The sequence below is a fragment of the Esox lucius genome, chromosome 15 (assembly GCF_011004845.1).
Source record: "Esox lucius isolate fEsoLuc1 chromosome 15, fEsoLuc1.pri, whole genome shotgun sequence".
Classification (NCBI taxonomy): Eukaryota; Metazoa; Chordata; class Actinopteri; order Esociformes; family Esocidae; genus Esox; species Esox lucius.
Window position 1 is genome coordinate 12,659,655 of NC_047583.1, and position 22,431 is coordinate 12,682,085.

The 22,431-nt window shown below is 41.4% G+C and overlaps 1 protein-coding gene and 1 long non-coding RNA gene across 3 annotated transcripts; one reads left to right on the top strand and one right to left on the bottom strand.

Moving 5' to 3' along the window:
• The first annotated feature begins 3,875 nt into the window (after positions 1–3,875).
• Positions 3,876–18,475, top strand: mthfd1b (methylenetetrahydrofolate dehydrogenase (NADP+ dependent) 1b). 2 transcript variants are annotated; one of them, XM_010878927.5, is made up of 27 exons: positions 3,876–4,100; positions 6,720–6,804; positions 7,199–7,258; positions 7,351–7,404; positions 7,652–7,788; positions 8,529–8,629; positions 8,727–8,863; positions 9,299–9,410; positions 9,568–9,695; positions 10,453–10,550; positions 11,359–11,532; positions 11,687–11,823; positions 11,931–11,977; positions 12,974–13,081; positions 13,194–13,268; positions 13,348–13,450; positions 13,575–13,651; positions 13,746–13,886; positions 14,073–14,141; positions 14,957–15,068; positions 15,176–15,315; positions 15,763–15,804; positions 16,224–16,324; positions 16,410–16,587; positions 16,970–17,077; positions 17,232–17,384; positions 17,529–18,475. In XM_010878927.5, the coding sequence occupies exons 1-27, from the start codon at positions 4,063–4,065 to the stop codon at positions 17,616–17,618; spliced, it is 2,805 nt and encodes a 934-aa protein (XP_010877229.1). In that variant the 5' UTR covers positions 3,876–4,062; the 3' UTR covers positions 17,619–18,475. The 2 variants fall into 2 exon arrangements, with proteins under 2 accessions (XP_010877229.1, XP_019910014.2); XM_020054455.3 differs by lacking the exon at positions 3,876–4,100 and adding an exon at positions 6,527–6,632.
• A 2,002-nt stretch (positions 18,476–20,477) lies between these two features.
• On the bottom strand, positions 20,478–21,898 carry LOC105015636. Its single transcript, XR_828390.2, has 5 exons — positions 21,852–21,898; positions 21,681–21,731; positions 21,369–21,379; positions 21,256–21,282; positions 20,478–21,073 (listed from the first exon to the last, which is right to left on the bottom strand). It is a non-coding gene; the product is annotated as an uncharacterized LOC105015636 (long non-coding RNA).
• Positions 21,899–22,431: the final 533 nt, after the last annotated feature.

Below are 22,431 nucleotides of genomic sequence, written 5' to 3' on the forward strand. Positions count from 1 at the left end.
AGAGATGCCCATTTAAAACACGAAACTGTATGTATTTTTACAAAGTTACGAAGTTGAATGCTTTTTTTATTTAAAGCATACTCCATGTAGTCTTCAGTTCTTCCCCGTATGAACAGTGGCAATTTTCAGGCAAAAAAACCCTCTACACCATAACATAGACTAACATCAAAATTATAATTTGAACCAGGTTGATGCTATAGTGATTACATTTACTTAGCTAACAAACATTAGAATAAAACATGCTATGTGTGGTTTAGCCATCTAAGTTCCTGACTGCAGACCACACATGTCCCTGGACTACTGAGTTTGAACCCCATGTGACTTTCTTTGCCCTTCCTGTTTTGTATTCAATGTAGTGGTCTTCCTAGCCTCTCCTTCCTGGTGTCCTATTATGAAAAATACAATGCTCAAAAAAACGGAACACTTAAATCACACATCAGGTCTCGATGAACAAAATATATCAAAGATAATAATCTTTACTGTACATTGTTTAACTCATTGAGAACAAAATTACTTAACATTCCATGGAAACCAAAATCACCAACCGATTGAGGGCTGGATTCAAACTCATAGCGAAAATCTAAGTTAAGTTGAAATCACAGGCTGTTCCAACTTGCATGAATTTCATCATGACAACTCATAATGTGACTCAGTAGTGTGTATGGCCCCCACGTGCTTATAAGTACACACAACAACGTCTGGGCATGCTCCTGAAGAGAGGATGGATGGAGTCCTGGGGGATCTCCTCCCTGACCTGGATCAGGATATCAATGAGCTTCTGCCTGTGACGCTACTTTGCGGCATCGGATGCACCGATATGTAACGTCTCAGAGGTTCTCAACTGGATTCAGGTTTGGGGAACGTGAGGGCCAGTCAATGGCACCAATGTCTTCGCCATCCAGGAACTGCCTACACACTCTGGCCACATGAGGCCGGGCGTTGTCCTGTATCAGGAGGATCCCAGGGCCCACTACACCAGTGTAATGACGATGGGTCAGGGTACTGTTGGCTTGCATGTGGATGTCTGTGCGACCCTCCAAGAATATGTCTCCCAGACCATCACTGACCCGGTCAGTGCATAATGTCTCCAGACTCTTTCATGTCTGTCATGTGCTCAGTATGAACCTGCTCTCATCTGTGAAGAGAACAGGGCGCCAATGGTGGACCTGCCAATTCTAGTGTTTTCTGGCCAATGCCAAGCGAGTTGTACAATGCTGGGCTGTGAGTACTGGTCCCACTAGAGGACGTCGGGCCCTCATGGAGTGTGTTTCTGAGTTTGGTTAGAACCATGCACACTAGTAGCCCACTGGTGGTCATTTTGTAGGGTTCTGGCTGTGCTCCTCCTGTTCCTCCTCGCACAAAGGAGCAGGTGCCGGTCCAGCTGCTGGGTTCATGGCCTTCTATGGCCTGTCCAATTCTCTTTGTGTAATGGCCCGTCTCCTGGTATCTTCTCCATGCTTTTAAGACTGTACTTGGAGACAGAAAGCCTTCTTGCAATGACCCGTATGTATGTGCCATCCTGGAGGAGCTGGACTATCTGTGCAACCTGAATGGGCTGCTGGTACTGACAAGGACACCAGCAAAACACAAAACTAGAGAAGAATCTTTCAGGAAGGATAAGGAGAGAGTAATTGTTGGTTACCACCACCTGCAAAACCATCCTCTTTTTGGAGGTTGTCTTGCTGCTGCCTCTCAATGCACCTGTTGTCACTGCACCTGTGGTATTTGGAGAAACTTAGATCCAAGCTTTAACTGCATACATTTTTTTTATTTACAGATATCTGAGACTCCATAGTGGCACAGACTACAAACCCGATGGCATTTAACTAGTAGATCATCTCATCTGATCTTCATCCGCTTATCCGTATCGGGTCGCGGGGGCAGCAGCTCCAGCAGGGGACCCCAAACTTCCCTTTCCCGAGCCACATTTGCCAGCTCTGACTGGGGGATCCCGAGGCGTTCCCAGGCCAGTGTCGAAATATAATCTCTCCACCTGGTCCTGGGCCTACCCCGAGGTCTCCTCCCAGCTGGACGTGCCTGGAACACCTCCCTAGGGAGACGTCCTGGGGGCATCCTTACCAGATGCCCGAACCACCTCAATTGGCTCCTTTCGACGCAAGGGAGAAGCCAGCCACCCTTCTGAGAAAACCTATTTTCTCTAGTATTAGTGAAGTCGTTGTTTCAATGCCTATGGTAGTCAAAGTCAAAGTTTATTTATCAAATGCAACGAGTAATACAGCAACATCCTGAACAATGAAATTCTTGTGAATGACATCTACGCAGTAAGAATTAAGAGATATATAAAGCAAAAATATAGCAATAATATACATGACAATGTGAACATGCATACATTTTAAAAAGAATAGGATGGGGAATATGAACAATATGGGTGGAAGTATTTAAATATTATAGATACAATAAAATTGCAATATGCCTCTGAAGGATACATACCAAGGAATATTCAATGTACATTGAATATACATGAAAAGATATGAGAGCAACTGGAATGTTCATGAGTGATCAGCATTGCTGGTTGAGGAGCCTTATGGCCTGAGGGAAAAAGGTATTTGTGAGTCTACAAGATGGAGACGGTGTGAACAGACCATAGTCTGGGTGGCTGTAGTTTTTAATGATGTTCTGTGCTTTCCTAAGTTATCGCGTATATAAATATGTTATAAATATGTGTGCAAAAATGCCACTTCCAACCCGTCAGCCATAGTTTACCCACCACTGTGCCTACTACACCATTGATGATTTTCACTCTATCAACGTTGGGAACTTGTGCAAATGGGATCATTTGGAACTTAAGCTAATGTGTGTCATTTACAGATAAAATAATGGGCAGTAATGCTGCAATTCTGTGAGTAAATGTTAAACGGTTCAGTAGGCAGTGCTTGCACGTTTAGTACCATTCCATTGGTCATTAAGTGAAATATCCACCCACCCCAGCCAGGTACACTGGAAAATAGTGTTGGAGGAGGCCTTAGTTGGTATATTTGGCTAAATCCAAAAGGCTCCACTTCCTCTCATTCCTCTGCTTAGATGTTCACACACAATGCATCACAGCTACTGAGCACATGGCAATATAACATATATAATGTGCAACTCCCTTTTAGGTGTTTGACCCCTCTACCTTGCTCGTTATCATCTGCTACTCCAACAGCAACCTGCACTCCGGTAGATTGGCCAAAGTTCCTAACTCTGTTCTCACCTGAATCCTATACTCTTTCGGACACTCATTTCAGTTTGTTGCCGCTATAGTGACAGAAGACCCAAATAGCGTTTTTGGCTCGCCCAACTCCAAAAATAAACGGATACTATCTGATAATTGCACTTGATCCACAATGTATATGCTCCACTGTATTTATAGTTACGTTTGCTTAATGTTTGCTGTTTTTTATATAATGTTTATTTGTTCAAGTACACTGAGTATTGTTTTACGCTGAAATTCCCAAATCGATTTACCAGGTAAAATTAATCTATAAACAGTTTAAAAATACAATGTTTAAGCAATTCTGTTAGACATACAACGAATATATATAGTTCATTTATGCTTAAAAATGTCTCGACTTCTCAGAAATGCCAAGACCCGGATGTAGTTATTTAGGGTTGCTGGTTGAACTCTACGGAATACATCGAAGATAATCACATTGATGAGATGGTTTGCTTGAACGCTGAAACGGAGATATGTGTCCGCGAGATCTCTGTCTGTGAAAGTACGGTGTGAAGATTCTAGCCAATCAGAGCGCAGACACGAGTGTAACCGCCTCCAAATTGAAGTGGTTGATCATCAACATTTCAGTAATATCACGTGCATTAAATATACATGAGACATTTTGTAACCGCCTAAACTTTATGAAACGTGTCAGTTCGATATAAGTTGAAAAATAATGCTTCTATCTCTGCCCTGATCGGCCACAGTTGCTTATTTTGACGCGGACAGATTTTGGGCGGAGTCGAGCTTCTTAGTTATCCTCTTCCTCTCTGAGTGGAGTCCAAACTCAGTCTGAGGGAAGACAATAAACTTTCGGATTAACTCCCCGCACTGCCCGTCAGTTAACGATGTCAGCCCAAATCATCAGTGGAAAAGAAGTTTCGGCGTAAGTGATTTAATGATAGCGTTTCTGTATTTTTTATTACCTAGTCTGTTCAAATGATTTCTGCTGCAAGACGACTTGATAAGTGTTGTATCACGCACGTTTTTGTAGCTTTAGCACATATCTTCGGTGGATTGTGTATGTGGGTTTAAGAAAACACCTTGTTGATTTTTGTAAACCATTGTGTAATATTACGTAAGGTATAGTTTAGCGTTTTCGCATATCTGGGTTTTGCACACTGCAGACATTGTGCATAGTGTAAAGCACCACGTGCATCAAGCATGATCAGGCATAATATATATACATATAGTATGTATTCTTAAGAACGTTGTGAAGAACATGCTGAGAAATCCATCAATTTCTTATTTCCAAATAGAAAATTTGCTATACATTAAGTGAAACTGGAAGGAAAAAGATTTCAGTGATTTTCCAGGTTAATTGGAAAGTTGTGAAAACATTGAGGGCCAGATTGAAGTTTCTGAAGACAGAACTTGAATGTTTTATTGTCCAACTACGGTTGTTACATTTTTCCCAACCGTGATACAGTGTTATGTAATACAACGTGCCTTTGACCCATTCTTAATGGGAATACTGACCTCCGGTCGATGGATAGATTAGATAACACACAAACTTAGTGTTCATTTTATAGGATATATTGTAGCCTCATACAACCCCGAATATTTGATCTCTCTGGAAGATTTGAGAGTAAAAAAAACAATGAGCCAATTTTGTCCTAGTGCAGTTCGAAGTCCATGTCCACTTGATATCCCCACGTTAGCCACACAACTTTATTAATGCAGTTTTATTTAGAATATTGTAAGTGTCAGTCTTAATTTTTGGTGTACTGTATAAAAGAGACCTTTATTCAACTCATGTCAGTCACAAGACTTGATTGCCTCCATCATTCACCCATTACTGTGTGTGTTTTTTGGGGGGACTTCATTGATGAGATTAAGGGGACAATGGAATGCAGGCCATGGGTGAATAGTAGAAGGACATTATCACTGTTGCATGGTCTAAACAATCAAATAACACTGGATTTATTTACAGGCCTGCTATCAGTTTACTCAAATCTGATTTGGACTCAAATCTGATTTGTTCAGCTTTTGCTGCATTTTTGAGTTGTCCTTTTCAGATTCTAAATAATTGATTGATTGATAGTTTTCAATTGTTGATGAGGTTTTCAAAATAGTAATATTTTGAATTCTACCTTCATTAGATTGTGTATGCATTTATTCAAAGGATTTCTCCAATTAAATTATCTAGCAATAATAACATGCACATGTAATTGTCAATATTATTCATTTTAACTTAACAGACAATTAATATCACACATTTTAGCTATTCTGCTGACTTGGGGTCAATAATATATTTATCACTTGTAATGTCACTAAGGATTGAACTTAAAAAAAAAAAATCCTTTAAATTAGTTTACATTACTGTAGTATCCTCATATGAATACAAACTGTTGCTAACTGTATTATTGTTTCCTTAGTGGGAAATGCATCAGTAAAGCTAGTTGCATTCTTTGCAAATGGTCAATGATGGAAATGCTGCCCAGCCCTGTATGTAATAGTATCCACATGACCCATGACTCAAGTGAAGTGTGAGTCTTTGGCCTTTTGGTGAATTTTTGTGTCAAAGGTCTTAAATGCTCATCTTGGAAAACACTGTTCTGAGCAATATAGGATGTTGAAATAATAACTTGATGGCTGTATTGAAATTTTTTTTGGTTTGCAGAGTTTGTATACAATGTAATTGATTAATAAATAGTTAAATAAGCCGACGCGTAACCCAACTTAGCTTGGACATTGTTGTAGTGGCTGCAGCCGCTGGTGGAGGTCCTGTTGGATAAGCATTCAAATCCCAATCTTCCATATCGTAACGGTAGGTTGTGATTTCTTGGTGTACTACTTTCTCAGACGTCTCCTGGATGACGTCCGACAAAGGTGACTGAGAAATATTAAAGCGCTTTTAGCTGCAGAACTTGAGCTTTGTTACTTCATTTTCTAATTGCATCTTTACTTAATTTAGATGTCAATTCGTTGACTCTGTGTCGTATGGAAGCCACTCAAGTCAAGCTGCCCTAGCGATCTAAAAAAAGCACACCCCAAACCTGTACTGCCCTATCCCTGTTAAGTGGTTTTATTATGTTGGCCTTCTGCTGTCTTCTCGCATTCTTTGATTGGCACAGAGTCGAAATTAATGGGGAGATTTGACGGTACATGTAGAATTGCTGACAAATGTTTGCAGTGAACCTCTAATCAAATGCTATCAGCGCGTGGTCCCCATGCAACACACTTTCAGAGTGTGATCAAACTGCAGATAAACAGGCAATCAATAGTTGGTGCAATGTGCAGACCCTTTTAGCGCACATTCCTAGCCTTGCACTGCTGGGGATGCTTCATAGCTCTGGAGTTGTTGTCTGAAGGTAGTCATGCGCCGCCTTGTCTCTCAGAAGCTCCGAGACGCCCTGTGGATGGTTGGAGGATGGAGGCTCACAACTTCTGTAATGTCTGGAAGCACAACTTCCTTGTAAGACCGACCAGGTCTCAACCTTGACTGATGGTCCCCCTTCCTTTTTGCCTTTGAAGCTAACATTCTGTCCTTATGTGTCCACAGGCAGGTTAGGGAGAGGCTGAAAAAGGATGTGGAGCAGATGAAGAATTTAGACCCTGAGTTTCGACCAGGCCTTGTTGTATTACAGGTAAGCCTACCACCTCAGAGCCCAGGTTTCTTCTAGGTTTCTTCCTAGGTGTCAACCCTTTTTTTCCTAACCACTGTGCTTCAGTGTTTTGTTGCTTGCTTCATATTTGTTTTTTGTCTGGGTGTCTGCATAAGCATCTTATTACAAAAACTGAGGTAAAATTGGCTTGAAAAAAACGTGATTTATTGATAGTCAAGAGATATAGAAATTAAGAATATTATCAACAACACTGTGCTGCTATAATCGATCCATGTTTATATCTTATCTGTTTGACCCTGAATGGGTCTTACTTGGCAATATAACTTTCTGATTCTGATGGACTAGTTTATTAATGTGTCATTGTCACAAACACATGCGTTATTACAACACATTTGCTCCATTCTTCTGTCATCAGGTCGGGGACAGGGATGATTCCAACCTTTACATCAGCATGAAGCTAAAGGCAGCAGCTGAGGTAAATGACTGAAAGACGTTTTCTAATTTCTGTATAATACATATACTATCTCTCTGTTTGTTTCTTGAACTGTTTTTTTTAATCTACTGTAGATTGGAATAAACGCTACACACCTGAGGCTCCCCAAAACTGCCACAGAGAATGAGGTGAGGAGGGAACCTGAGTCGGTTGACCTCAGCTCGGATTGTCTCTCTCTGCTGGTCACCACAGGCCCCCTGATTGTCACATTTTCTGTCTGTCATTAGTCTAGCTTTCGTTTGGGCATTGAACCCTGGTCTCTGGCAGGGAGCCGCATGTGATCATAGCGTGAGGACTGTCCATGGACCAACGCTTGGCAATCTCTTTAGCTTTCTTTCCCTTGTGCTTTCTTTTATACCTCCTTTCTCTCTGTAGGTGCTGCGCAGCATTACAGAGGTGAATGAGAACTCGGCGGTCCACGGCCTCATCGTCCAGCTGCCTCTGGACTCCATCCACAAAATTGATACTGAGAAGGTGACCAATGCCGTGGCCCCGGAGAAGGATGTGGACGGGTGAGCCCCAGAGACCGCTCGCAAGGAGCAAATAAACCCTTAGAAGCTTCTCTCAAACACAGATGCATGTGTGTATTTGGCCATGATTTATTTTGTGTTTGTTGGTCACTGACAGTGATGCAGGCATTATTTGACTGTTTGGAGAATGCAGGCATTATGCCTTGTGTGTTTTGGAAGCTCCATTCGTCTCTCACTACTTAACTATTCATAAGGATTGATTGTGATTGTCCCCTGGGCTTACTGAGATGATGGTAACGGCACTTTCTCACTGCACTTAGCTGGACCGGTTTAAAAAAGACAGGGCCTGGACTGAAAATGAGGAAATTGATTTTCACCAGCTCAAAAGAGAAACGATTTTCCCTGAGAGTTGTAATCACGCTTAGCTAGTGATAATATAGATTGTTGTGTAATGTGGAACACAGAAGACATTCTACCATTATAAAGTGTGTGTGGGTTAGGTCTTACTGAACTCATGGGGGCCGAATGTCCCAATGAGTATAGTAAAACCAGAAAAAAGTAGTTTTTGGAGTACTGTATAAAAGAGACCTTTATTCAACTCATGTCAGTCACAAGACATGATTGCCTCCCTCCTTCACCCGTTACTCGTGTGTGTGTGTGGGACTCTGATGAGATTAAGGGGACAATGGAATGCAGGCTGTGGGTGAATAGTAGAAGGATATTATCACTGTTGCGTGGTGTGTGTAAACGTTCCTGTCTGGATATAATGTGTGTGTTCCCAGGCTGACCAGTATTAATGCAGGAAAGCTGTCCCGTGGAGACCTGGGAGACTGTTTCATCCCCTGTACTCCGAACGGCTGCATGGAGCTCATCAGACAGACTGGTGTGTACAGCAGAAAAAACCCATGTTAGGCCGATGCTGAATTGCTTAACGGACAAGCAGTCAACAGAGTGATTGACAATGCAGTGCTTGTGTGAAGGTGTGTCTGTGGCCGGGAAGAGAGCCGTGGTGATTGGCCGCAGTAAGATTGTGGGGGCCCCAATGCATGACTTGCTGCTGTGGAACCATGCCACCGTCACCACCTGCCACTCAAGGACTGCTGACCTTGCTGCTGAGGTATCCACAAGCCCAGGACACGCCGACCTCACCCAGAACATTTTAACAATAACCTTCGTAGCCCGTACTATACAGTCCTTCACTATATACTGTTTGTGTATGTACGGCTAAACACTAATAGTCTTTACATTACCTGTTACAGTGAGTGTCACACTCCAGAGTTCTTATTTTCGAGGTAGTCTACAGAACAATGTTGTTTATCCCACTTATATCACAGTGTGAAAACTAACACACGCAACCATTTACTAGTGGAAATAACGTATTTTCTTTTATGTTTTATTTTCTTTTGTTTTGGTTGCTACAGTTGTGACCCAGTAGTTTGTTTGATTGGTTCCACAGTTCTGTATAAACATAGAACTGCTCGAATGACTAGGTCTCGTGCCATGAAGCTCACTGATATAGTGTGAAGGTCAATCCAGTCCCCTTCATTTCCAGGTGGGCAGAGCAGACATCTTGGTGGTCGGCATTGGGAAAGCAGAGATGGTGAAGGGAGATTGGGTGAAGAAGGGAGCGGTGATCATTGACTGTGGCATTAATCACATCGCAGGTTTGCACGGCCCCCTCCATTGAATTCCATTTTGACAAGAACAAACCTGTGAGCTAAACATGAAGAGCATCATCAGTTGCCCATGGAGCTTCATGGGTAAAATATAAGGGAACTGTGTGATAGTGTTCCCAGTATGGCTCTCCCCTGTGCTCTTCAGATGACACGCGGCCCAGTGGAAAGCGTGTTGTGGGAGATGTGCACTTTCCCTCTGCTAAGGAACAGGCTGGCTTCATCACACCAGTACCAGGAGGAGTGGGACCCATGACTGTGGCCATGCTTATGCAAGTAGGTGGGACCAACTGGGTATTGAACACAGTCATCTTTACACTTCAAAAGTGTGTTAGTTGACCAAGCTAAGGCTTTAACACTCTATTCACTCCAGAAAGTTGTGTATGTAGCTTACTTGTTCACCTCTGCCACAAAGGTAGTTATACCATTTATACCTCAAATTATTTACCGGAGTAATTTGAATTTCTCACAAGTAGAATTCTTTCGTTTCATTTTAGTGTGAAGTAAAAAATGTGAATAGAAAGGAGTCTTACAAAGAATGTCTTGTTTTTTGTATAGATATTAAAACCATGTCAAAGAACAGACATCTCCAAAAACCGTAGATGAAAAAGCAACAAAAAGGACATGAACCCCAAAACATCCACCATCTATTATGCCAACCAATCCCCCCCTCCTTCTTATCTACTTTTCAGACAAAAAATTATTTGTAATTTTAAGTTGGTTGGCAATTGTATTTGCGATGCAGAACATGCCCTGTAGTTCTACCAATGTCATTCAGTCAGCTATGGCAAAGACCGACTAGGTAAAACTGAATGCACCGCATTTTGTAGGGAATGAAGTGCTTCTTTACACGGATTTGTCTCCAATAATCCTCTTTGCTGTGGTCATTATACTCCAATAACATGGTTACATGGTGCACATTCAGTGAGAATTAACGTCTTCTTTAAGTCAAAACTCTATCAGGCTGTTTTCTTTGAGAATTTCCCGTCTCAAAGTTATTTTTATTGGCTATATTATTTCCCTTTGTTTTCAGAACACAGTGCTGAGTGCCAAGCGCTTCCTGGAGTCTCACCAGCCAGGCAAATGGAGCATCACCTACAACAAGCTTAACCTGCTGAAGCCTGTGCCCAGGTTGGTCATAAATTAAGTTCTACGTCATCTGGAATCTTTTAACATATAGATAGGTAGATATCTTTTTAATACTCCTCTGTACGGTTGCCGAATAATCCAACCTTAATCAAAAGCTGATATGCTCTTTTTTTGTTTTTCTACGTTTGAAAGGGTTGTTAGGATGTTTATGTCCATTGGTGTGAAGCCAGACAATGTATTTCCAGAGAAAATTATGTTTACAAAAAATATATCTGAAATATAATCATACCAGAATTGGCTGTAGGCTGATTGACCTTTATACATTTATTATGCTTGACTTAGCTAAGATTAAGCTATTACAGAACCAGGGTTGTAAATGTACAGTTACTGGAACATTTTAAAAACAAGTCTTCCTTATTGTCAAGGCCTCACAAGATATGAACTGAATTACAATTATTTCCTATTAATAATTAGTAATACACAACACCTGTGTTAGATTTTGGACTAATGGAGTATTCTTCCAAGGGAAAATTACATGACTACAAACTTTTGGAACAAAAAGCTTCACTATACCAATAATTATGGAGGATACTAAACAGAAGTCCATCAGTTTGATGAGTGAGGTGGCATAATGTTATAAAGATACAACTTGTTGAGCACATAATAAATGAAAGCAACTGTACATGCCTGTTTTTACATTTCTTCCAACACATTTGCCCTTCAACCAGGGCCAGAGTGGAATGTGAGGGGGATGTTATCTTGTCAGTCTTGCTCTGGGGAAAGTAACAATAGTGGAATGCCCTAAACTTGATCCTAGTATTATTATGTGTGACCTTACTCTGGCAATCAGTGACATCGAGATCTCACGTTCCTGCGTGCCCAAGCCCATGGACCGGCTGGCCAGGGAGGTGGGGCTGATGCTGGACGAGCTGGAGCTCTATGGGAAGACCAAAGCCAAGGTGCAGCTGAGTGTCATCAACCGCCTGCAGGCACAACCTGATGGAAAATACGTGGTGGTCACTGGGTACGCCTTCTTTGTCTTACCGTAATTCGTTTATATGGTTTTGAATGTGCCTTTCCCTGCATTTGCCCGGCGCAGAGCTCACGGCTCGTCTAGACGTGATGATGTGGTGTCCTCTCTGAAGCATTTCAAATCGGTGTGTTGTCTGTGCCTGTAGAATCACGCCGACCCCGCTGGGCGAGGGGAAGAGCACCACCACCATAGGACTGGTCCAGGCTCTAGGGGCTCACATGAAGCTCAACGTCTTCGCATGTGTCCGCCAGCCCTCCCAAGGCCCCACCTTCGGAATCAAAGGTTCGCTCTGAGTGACGCTGCCGTTAACTGATCGGTTGGATCCCTTTTTGGGGTGGGGGTGTATGAGATTTAATCAATGCTAAGTGACTGGAATATTCTGTGTTTAGGAGGTGCTGCTGGAGGTGGATATTCCCAAGTCATTCCCATGGAGGAGGTACTGGATGAAAATCTTTCCAATCTAATCTACACATTGATCATTCAGAAATAGGTTTCTGTGTAGTTCTATAAGTTATATTTGACCATACGGCTTAATTACTAAAGTAATTGTGGTAAATCAAGATTTGAATGGCCTACCATGCTTAGATTTTTTTTTTAAGGGATGGAATCACATTTTCAGTGTTTTAGTAGGCCTCTCCTAAAACTCCCATTCATCATAGTTCTTAAGTTTCTCGGGCAGGCAGGCTACTGATTAGAGGGTTAACCAAAGTCATGTGCAAGAGTTTGGTTATAGGTTTAAAGCAGTTGGCCAATGCAGTTTCTGTAACATCTGATAATCTAAATTAATTTGCTAGATTTGTTTTAACAGTCTTATGTCCTGGGGTCAAAGCCATACATGGATCGTAAAGAGAGTCGTTTGTCTTGGGTGGCTGGGGTCATTTACTATTTTTAGGGCCTTCCTTTGACTCTGCCTGGTGTTGAGCTCTTGGATGACATGGAACTTGGCTGTTCTCAGCACCCTCTGAAATGCCTTGCTATACAGCAAATGTTTTCAACCTCTTGAGGGGTGGGTTGTGGCTTTCTTCTGTCAGGGTACACCAAGGTGCTTAACGCTTTCCACTTCAGGCCTGTCTATGTACAGTACTGTGCAAAAGTCTTGGGCACCTGAAAGTCAAACTAGGGCGATTTTATTTGGGTAGTAAGTGTTTTAATAACAAAAAAGTGTATATATAAATATGTCTAAGACTTTTGCACAGCATTGTAGATGGTGGGGGGGGGGGGGTCCCCCTCTCTTTCCTCTAGTCCATGATCAGCTCTGTTGTCTTGCTGTTGTTGAGGGAGAGATGGTTGTACTCGCTCCGCACTTCCAGGTCCCTGACATTTCTATGAAAATAATGTAGATGTTTAACAGCCTATTATTAAAAAAAATATATTATGGCATATAAGTCATGTGATTTTAAACTGTGTTGATACTACCTGTTTTTGAATTTAGTTCAACCTCCACCTCACTGGAGATATCCACGCAATCACAGCTGCCAACAACCTGGTGGCAGCCGCCATCGACGCCCGCATGTTCCATGAAGCCACCCAAACGGACAAGGTGAATGCTTGCGGTTGTTGAACTGTGTTGTTGACAGAGGTTGTACTACACCAGATGGTATTCAATGTTTCACTCATTTTTGAAATGTAATCCCTCATTCCCTCTTCCACAGGCTTTGTATAACCGACTGGTCCCTGTTAGTGGAGGTCAGAGAACATTTGCCCCAATCCAGATAAATAGACTGAAGGTAAAAATGTGACCAAAGCACTTGTCTTGTCTGTCTAGAGGGGAGAATGTCTTTACACTGGTCTCTGTGTTTCCTTTAGAGACTGGGCATTGAGAAGACTGACCCCATCACTCTGACTGAGGAGGAGATCACCCGCTTTGCCCGTCTGGATATGGATCCAGACTCGGTCACCTGGAATAGAGGTACTGAAGATATACCATGTCTGGCCTGAGTGGTCTGTTTTGTATGAAATGTATTGAAAATGCTCTATGCCGTTCCATGACACGGCCATGTAGAAGAGGGTTTGATGGGTCTTGGTGATTTCAGTGTTAGACACCAATGATCGTTTCCTGAGGAAGATCACCATTGGCCAATCGCCAACCGAGAAGGGACACAGTAGGGAGGTATGTGAACTTTATAAATCACATGCCTTTCCGCCGTTAGTCAGTCACCCACTGACGATGACCGTGTAATTCTTGTTCGGTTCTGCTCCCCCAGGCCCAGTTCAGCATCACTGTGGCCAGTGAGATCATGGCTGTGCTGGCTCTCACCAGCAGCCTGGAGGACATGCGCCAGCGTCTGGCCAAGATGGTGGTGGCCACCAGCCGCAGCGGGCAGCCCATCACCACAGAGGACTTGGTCTGTTACCCTAGTCTGCTTCCGCCACACTATCAACTGGATATGTAGACAGTCACATTCAATTGTTAGATTACTATTTCATTTTTTACAACATGTAATATAGTTGTGCCATGATTGGTTCGAGGTTTGGCATGTGTTCTGGTTGATTTGGGCTTTAAACATTTTCACTATATCTTCTTTGTGCAGGGTGTTAGTGGAGCTCTGACTGTGTTAATGAGGGATGCCATCAAGCCCAACCTGATGCAGACACTGGAGGTGAATGGACCTTTGATTTACTGTGGTGGTTGAGGTGGGAGGTTGGGAGCTCCTCTAGGGAGATCTGTACTGGTGAGGAGGCATGGAGGAGAGAGAATCCTGATTCATCTAAATAATGAATGAGGAAAACCCAAAACACACCACTACTGCTGCTCTTAATCCACACATTCCCCCCAGATAAACTTAATTTCTCCACTGACGTGTAATCAAGCAAATTAAGATAATCTCTTTCCTACAACAAGTTTCCTACATTCTCCTGGAGCAGTGATGTCTTGAAGACAATTGCATGAAGTTGTTAGTTTGTTTGCATCCAGGTATTTCAATGCCTAGAGTATGTTTTGATTAAGACTGAAATGAAGAAAAGTCTAGTTTACTTGCCAGATTTTCAGCAACTAATTGGAAATTATGAATATGCTCAGTTAGCTGTAATTTCTGACTTCACAACAATATATTAATGTTACCCCAAATTTTCTTGCCAATTTGTGATTATGGCCTTTGATTACCTATTGCTATAACAATGAAGTGTTAGACTTGGAGTACAGTTTTCAATCAAACAGGATGATGTAAGATCTTTAACATGCAGTATCAGACGACCAACACGAGGAATTGACTGATCTATTCCATACAAACCGAAAAGGAAAGAAATGCCAACCCACCAATGATTGGCGTGGTTGACCTGAACATCTGTTGACTGCTGATAAGTCATTCTGAGCTGGAATGCTGTTTGATGTGGTCTTCAGACTGCTGTGAGTCCGGGGTAACATTTCCACAGGCAGTGTGTGTTTTGTGTGACTGAGAGGTATTTCCCTCTACAGGGAACCCCGGTGTTCGTCCACGCCGGACCCTTTGCCAACATTGCCCATGGCAACTCCTCCATCCTGGCTGATAAGATAGCCCTGAAGCTAGTTGGTCCGGAGGGCTTTGTGGGTAAGTGGGGGGGAAAATACACATCCTCTCCTTAGCTAGAAACAAAACTATGTGAACCATTAAAAAAAATTTTTAAATGAATGAGTGTTGGTCGTCTCCCTCAACAGTGACAGAGGCTGGGTTTGGCGCCGACATCGGCATGGAGAAATTCTTCAACATTAAATGCCGCTACTCTGGTCTGCGGCCCCATGTGGTGGTGCTAGTGGCCACTGTCCGAGCCCTGAAGATGCATGGAGGAGGGCCGACGGTCAGTTACTTCAGTGGTATCTCAGTGGAGTGAACTAGAATAGATTAACCAGGAGTCAAAATATGTGGGGGGGTTAATTATCTTCTATAATGGCATTCTTTTCTACAAAGGGCTACACAATTATTCCCTGATTATCATGTTTATCATACTTCAAATGCATTCATTTCAAATCAGTAATTTTTCACATAGCTGCATAAAAAAAAAAAAAAAAAAAAGAAGTAATTGATGAGAGTAATGCATTTTTACATTATGGGGTCAGGTGGTAAAATCCCCAATAATTCAGCTACAAATCTGTTTAATTTATAGAATCTGTGAAGTGTTCGATCGAATAAAAATACTTGAGAAATCTGTCTGGCTTGTTGCCCACCCCTATCCTGGTTAATTAGTAGGGATATATCCCATTGTTAATGGCAGTGGGGTAATTCTGTGTTTTTCCTCTTGCTGCAGGTTACTGCAGGGATGCCCCTGCCAAAGGAATATGTGGAAGAGGTACTGTACAGCTCCCTTCAGCCAGACCTTTCACATCTCATGACACCAGGGGTGATTTGTTAATGGCACATTGTCCACCATCTCTACAGATGGTCAAAAGACTTCAGCAGTCATTAAAAGGCATCGAGGGCCTTCGTGAGGCATCTCCTCTGTGTCACATTTGATGCGATAAGTCGACACAAAGTACGCATCCCAGTCCATTACGCAGTGCATTTAGGCCCGGTCCATGCTCCATCCATTTAAATGAATCCGTGCCAAGGCCTACCGGCTACGTGTGAACATGGATGTGAATAGGATATGGCTGCAGTTAACTTGCTCTTCAGGATCACTCAGGAATGTCTCTACAAAGGCAGAGGGGAGACAGGGCGCCGTATGTACGTATTCCCTATGTGTAACGCCAATCGTGTACTCCTGTGCAGAACCTGGAGCTTCTGGAGAAGGGCTGCAGCAACATGAGGAAGCAGGTGGAGAACGCAAGGCACTTTGGAGTGCCCGTTGTGGTGGCCGTCAATGCTTTCAAGTAAGTCCCGGTTGCGCTCGGTAAGCATCTGAAACTGGGGGGGGGGGGGGTTTGACCCACCGACCTTTGATGACCTTGCCTACAGGACGGACACCGAATCAGAGCTGGACCTGATCTGCAGCCTGGCCAAGGCAGCGGGAGCCTTCGACGCGGTGCGCTGCTCTCACTGGGCTGAAGGGGGCGCTGGCGCCGTGGCTCTGGGACGGGCCGTGCAGAGGGCTTCTGAGGCCCCCAGCAACTTTAAGTTCCTCTATGATGTTGAGGTAATGCGACTAAACCAGCCTCAAACGTCTGCCTTTTTGTTTTGATGACATTGTGTGGATGCACTGATTTAGTCCTACTTGGGACACTGTTCACTTGCTGGACTTTTCACTCCGTTGTGTTTCTTCCATTGAGCACATCATAGGTCTAAAGTTGTGGATGAAATCACTGTTTTTTTCAACAATACTTTGGTGAAGCCCCACATTTACAGAGCAATTAGTCATGAACCCTGGAGTTGTATATTTTAATTGTTCTCATGTACGGTTTCAAATGTGTGCCCAGAGTGAAATATGTAGGTGGAAATCAGTGTAGATGATAACCTCAACCAGTTGGTAGCCATTTGTTGTGCATTTGTTTAATTGATTCTGTTTGAATCACGTGTAGCTGCCCATTGCGGATAAGATCCGGATCATTGCTCAGAAGATATATGGGGCTGATGACATAGAGCTGCTCCCGGATGCAAAACACAAGGTGGAGCTCTACACCAAACAGGTACCAAAGCTATGAGACTGTTCATTGTTTGTATGATTTGTATTGAACCTCTTTGTGTAGCTCCTTTTCAACCTCTTTCTTAAAGGTTCAAGGAAAAAGACTTGTGGACAGACTTTACTCATCAGTGTCTATTTGTGGTCTTTGTTTTGTTCAGGGCTTTGGGAATCTACCCATCTGTATGGCAAAAACCCACCTGTCCCTGTCCCACGAGGCAGATAAGAAGGGTGTGCCCACAGGGTTTGTCCTGCCCATCAGAGACATCCGTGCCAGTGTTGGGGCAGGGTTTCTCTACCCTCTGGTTGGCACGGTAAGAAGGCACTGGCGTGGAGAATAACTACTTAACTAGCCATGAACTCGACAGAGAGTCAACTAAATCAACGAGGAGTCAAATCAATTCTTTATAAGGGGACACAAATACTCAGTTCTTTTTTTTTCTTCTGCCCAACTGTAGATGCCCACAATTCCAGGGCTGCCCACAAGACCCTGTTTCCATGACATCGACCTGGACCCTGAGACTGAGCAGGTCAATGGACTTTTCTGAGAGTGGGTCCATGGGGAAGTGGGTTCTTTCTGTTTCTCTCTTGTGCTCTTTCTTTCGATAAACAGGCATTTTTCTGTGGTCTACACAATGAGCCTTAATGAAATGTGATTGAGTATTAACTGGAAGTGTAACTGTCAATGATGTCCTGTATTTTTCACTGAGGCACTGACATCTGGCAGTAATTCAATTAGCTTTGACTGTGGTCACTGAAGTGTAAATTAAGGAAACGTTTTTCTCTCAAGACAAAGTCTGTATGAGAATTCTAGCAGGGCAAATGGCCTGTTTTTAAAATAATTATATAATAATTTCTGAAAATGAACAAACATTCCAAGGTACCACTGGATCTAAAGTGTTGTCTCAATACTGTAGCTACATGGCAAGTAGATATTGTGTGGTGGCAGATCATGAATCAGAATTATTTTTGTAACTACTGCCTGAGCCTACATACACAGACCTCTTTCTGCAATGAACTGGTCAAGGTGTCTTTTTAATAAGAAAAAAATGCCTTATAAAATCTGAATATTCTTGTTAAAAAAAATATTTACAAATGTTAGCCTTGTTTGGTACTTTAAATACAATATCTACTGTCAAAGCACTGTATAATAATCAGCTCTGTACCATTTGAGAATGTTGCTAAAAATCTGTTTGCCTGACTTTTATATCAGAAAATATATTAATGTTTTTTTTAATGAAAAATGCATTGCTGTTCATTGAAAACATATATTTTTTGGTTGTTAATAAATACTGCTGGAGTAACAATAACATCTACAGACTCCATTTTGTGCTACATGTGCCCAACATAGACTGAAATGGTATGAGTAATAATCCCAATAAAAGCTTGCCATCCAACTGGAAAAGTGTTTATTTCGGTTCTGTCACCATTTCTTGCATTGGGATTATTTTTAGATCCTCTTCAAATAAGATCTGTTTGGTGTAGGCTTACACCAACTTGCCATTTTCACAAGAGTAAATATATACAGGACATGTTGACTTCTCAATATTGGCTAAATATAAGCAACAATATTGTTTTTGTAGAGCTAATTGAAGCAAATATCTTGACAAAAGTTACTTAGTCATGACATGATTTACACAGTTGTAAAAACGCCTAGCCGGAGTTAGCCTAAATGAAACACAGGCCTTATTTCGAGTGTTTCTAAAATTCCTTATGGAATAAATGAATGGTGAAATATGAAAAGAGCCAGGATCCCATTTTGCCACTTGGCTTGGGGATTATGAGATACCGACTATCAGTCTATATGCCCTGTGTCATCTAAACCACCCTGCCACCAGCTTTCAAACATAAAAGATTATGGCTGATGGAGGTATGATCTTGAATACAGATGCATCTTAAAAAATTAGAATATCATGGAAAAGTTCATTTTTTCCCATAATTCAAATAAATAAAAAAAAATCTAATCAGCAAATTAACTCCCTGAGGCTTCAGTACACGAAACCACTATCATGGGGAAGACTGCGGACTTGACAATTGTTCAGAAGACACTGTCCATGAAGAGGGTAAGCCACAGAAGGTCATTGCTGAAAAGGCTGGCTGTTCGCAGAGTGCTGTATGAAAGCATATTCATGTAAAGTTGTTTGATAGCGGCCTTCTTCTTGGCAACTCACTGGCCTGAATACCAAGCATCATGTCTGGAGGAAACCAGGCACAACGCTATGAGAATGTTTTTCAGTAACATGGACTGAGAGACCAGTCAGGATCAAGAGAAAGATGAATGGAGCAAAGTACAGATAACCCTAAGCACACAGCCGAGACAACGCAGAAAATGTGCATGAGTGTCCTAGCTAGAGGCTGGACTTAAGGCCAATCAAACATCTTTGGAGAGACCTGAAAATGGCTGTACAGCAAAGTTGGCATGGCAGAGCTTAAGAGAATCTGCAGAGAAGAATACAGGTATGCCAAGCTTGTAGCAACATAGCCAAGATGACTGTAATTGCCTTATATAATAGATAGTAATTGCTTCCAAAGGTGCTTCAACAAAATACTGAGTGAAGGAATCGTAATACTTATGTATAAGTGCTATTTCTTTGTTTTTGTTTTTTTACATTTGCAAATAATTTTGACAAACAGTTTATGCTTGGTGTTTATGGGGTATTGTGTATAGATTAATGAGGGAATTTCTTATAAATACATTTTAGAATAAACCTGTAACTTAATGACATTTGGAAAAAGTGAAGGGGTCTGAATACTTTCTGAATGCACTGTTCAAGCCACCTGTAAGCATCCCTGAACAAAATATTTAGTTGATTTCTGACGTTTTTATGCATTTTTTAAAACATGCTCACACCTTTCAGGTAGTGTGGGTAAAATTTGCTGATGTATTGCAAAGGCTGTTTGGCTGTTTAAAGGAAACTGAACCATAGATTATAGTTTCTCTTGGCCAAAATAAAACCCAATCTAACATTAATGTAAAAAGGTTAAATGATCCTTTAATGCTGGAAATAGACTTGTTTCTGTAGAGAACTTTTAAAGAGAGAACTAAAAATGAGATGCAGGAAATCATACTATACTTTTGTAGAGCATAATATTTTGGATTGTAAAAGGCAAGTTTGACATTGTTTATTAACATGAATTCATGTATAAAATGTGTAACCCACTGATAATGTTCTATATGACAGAAAATGTTACCCTTTTTTGTTCCTCCTTAATATTGTCTTATCCAATTGATATACCAGTATCTACCATCCTGTCCCATTGCAACAACGGATGTATTTGAGATAATGATGGCGCTAAGACATTTGCGTCAATTTCAAACCAGCCCTTATCCTTGGAGTGCCCTCCGTTGTGTTGCTGAGAAAACTCAGAGGGCATTTTCTAGGGGTTTAATAAACACTTAAAATGGATTAAGAATATAATGTTTAATCTAGAAGGTATTTTGTTTAGTATAGGTGTCAAGTCTCGACAACAAATGCACGTGTCATACAATTAGGTCACTTCAATTGCAACTACAGAATTGTTTTCTCACCAGTTGGTGGATGTCCACTTATTGACACCCATAATTATGCTTCGTTCAATGAGGCTGCCTCGAAATGTAAATCTAATGAAGGCTTGTCCAAAACATGTTTCTCTCCAACTAAATAGGACTTTAGAATGCTTCACCATCTGAGATGCCCCTGGCTGTTGTTTTTGCTTACTTTAAAATGTCTTTTGACATTTTATTGCATTAACATTTGCTTAAGTTTCAAAAGGTCTTACAAATAGTCTTAGAAATATTTGACTGTTATATTTTACAAGAACATTTTATTGAAAATTTTTAATTACAATGTTTACAACAGGTGTAAGATTATCTTTAATGTCCTCCTTTTCCACTGTGACCTTTTCCTCCGTGATCCTGACCTTTTCCTCCATGATCGTGACCTTTTCCTCCATGATGGTGACCTTTTCCGCCATGATCTCCTTTTCCTCCATGTTGGTGCGCTCCTTCACCTGTTCCCTTCCCCTGGAAACACAATTAACCTAACATTAAATTCAACTCACCTATTGGTTTTGGAATATTATTCAGTTTTGAAAAATACTGTGAGGTAGGATTTAGTAAGCTAGAAGTTAATTTGATTTCTGCTTCGGTTGATTGGCTAAATTGATGGCGGAACTGAAGAAGCATAGAAAGACATATTATCTTACTGCATCAGGCCCGGGAGGAGTTGTTGGCTGAAACAACAGTATATTATTATTCACACACAGCTTACAAGTACAAAGGCATTATTTAAAAGTATATGTATGTTTCACTGACTTACCACATTTGCTGCTGTGGATAGAAAGGAATGATTTTAGTTTAACAACATATCATGAACAGCATGTTAAAGATTATTCAGATAATGGATTACATTGTCATTGTTTGGCAGTAAACATTCAATTACGTACAGTATACTTGACTACTAACTCACTGAAATCATTCATTTGAAGTGCAATACATTTCCGAAATAAATTAAGAGACCACTGTTCCTCACTCAAAACTTTGCTTTTCAGCCTTTTTGGAAAGGAAAGAAAAAGGTGCAGTGGTCTCTGCACATAATGTAGTGCTTCATGCTATCAACTTTAACACTTACCTGGGTCACTCATCTTTGCGATTTCAGAAAACTGTGCACACTGATATCACACTGTGGAAAAAATTATAGTAAATACACAAACTCTGTTTGAATTTAAGTCTGGTAAATGTTTGCCCTTGTAAATATCAAAGTTGCATTACACCACCATCTTCACATTGCAGCAAGCCTTACCTGGTCAAGTGGGTTGATGGACTGTGAATTATCTGTATTTTCATTCTCCATTTATAAGCTAGACCAGACCCATTATTTTGGATTGCAGGAGGTTGGGTGTGTTGTTGGACAGGAAAAGTAGGTCAGAGACGAGCCAATGTGTGACAGTGAGTGGAAGATTTAGGGTTACACCCAAAATGGCATGATGCAAATGTTATATCTTAAGTTTTGAGCCAGTTTATCACTGTGAGAAAATAATCCTGAATCAACAGAAAATGCTAAGATTTTAGTTGCTTACACATTTTTGTTACTACATGATTCCACATGTTATTTCATAGTTTTGATGTCTTCACTATAATTCTACAACGGAAAATAGTAAAAATAAAGAAATACTGTGAAATGGGTAGGTGTGTCCAAACCTTTGAGTGGTATTGTATATTCAGCTCCGGAAATAATTAAAAGAGCAATGCACCTTTTTCTTTCCTTTCCAAAAAAGTCAAAAAGGAAGGTTTTGAGTGAGGAACAGAAGGGTAAAAATTAAGAGACCACTGCAAATTGAACACTCAAAATTCTGTTCCTCACTCAAAACGTTCCTTTTCAA

Excerpts from the sequence above, each read along its gene's own strand:
- mthfd1b (XM_020054455.3), top strand. The coding sequence starts at position 6,535 with ATGCGCCGCCTTGTCTCTCAGAAGCTCCGAGACGCCCTGTGGATGGTT. Across the intron at positions 7,259-7,350 it reads AGCTAAAGGCAGCAGCTGAG|ATTGGAATAAACGCTACACA; the intron begins GTAAATGACTGA and ends AATCTACTGTAG. Across the intron at positions 11,978-12,973 it reads AAGTCATTCCCATGGAGGAG|TTCAACCTCCACCTCACTGG; the intron begins GTACTGGATGAA and ends TTTTGAATTTAG.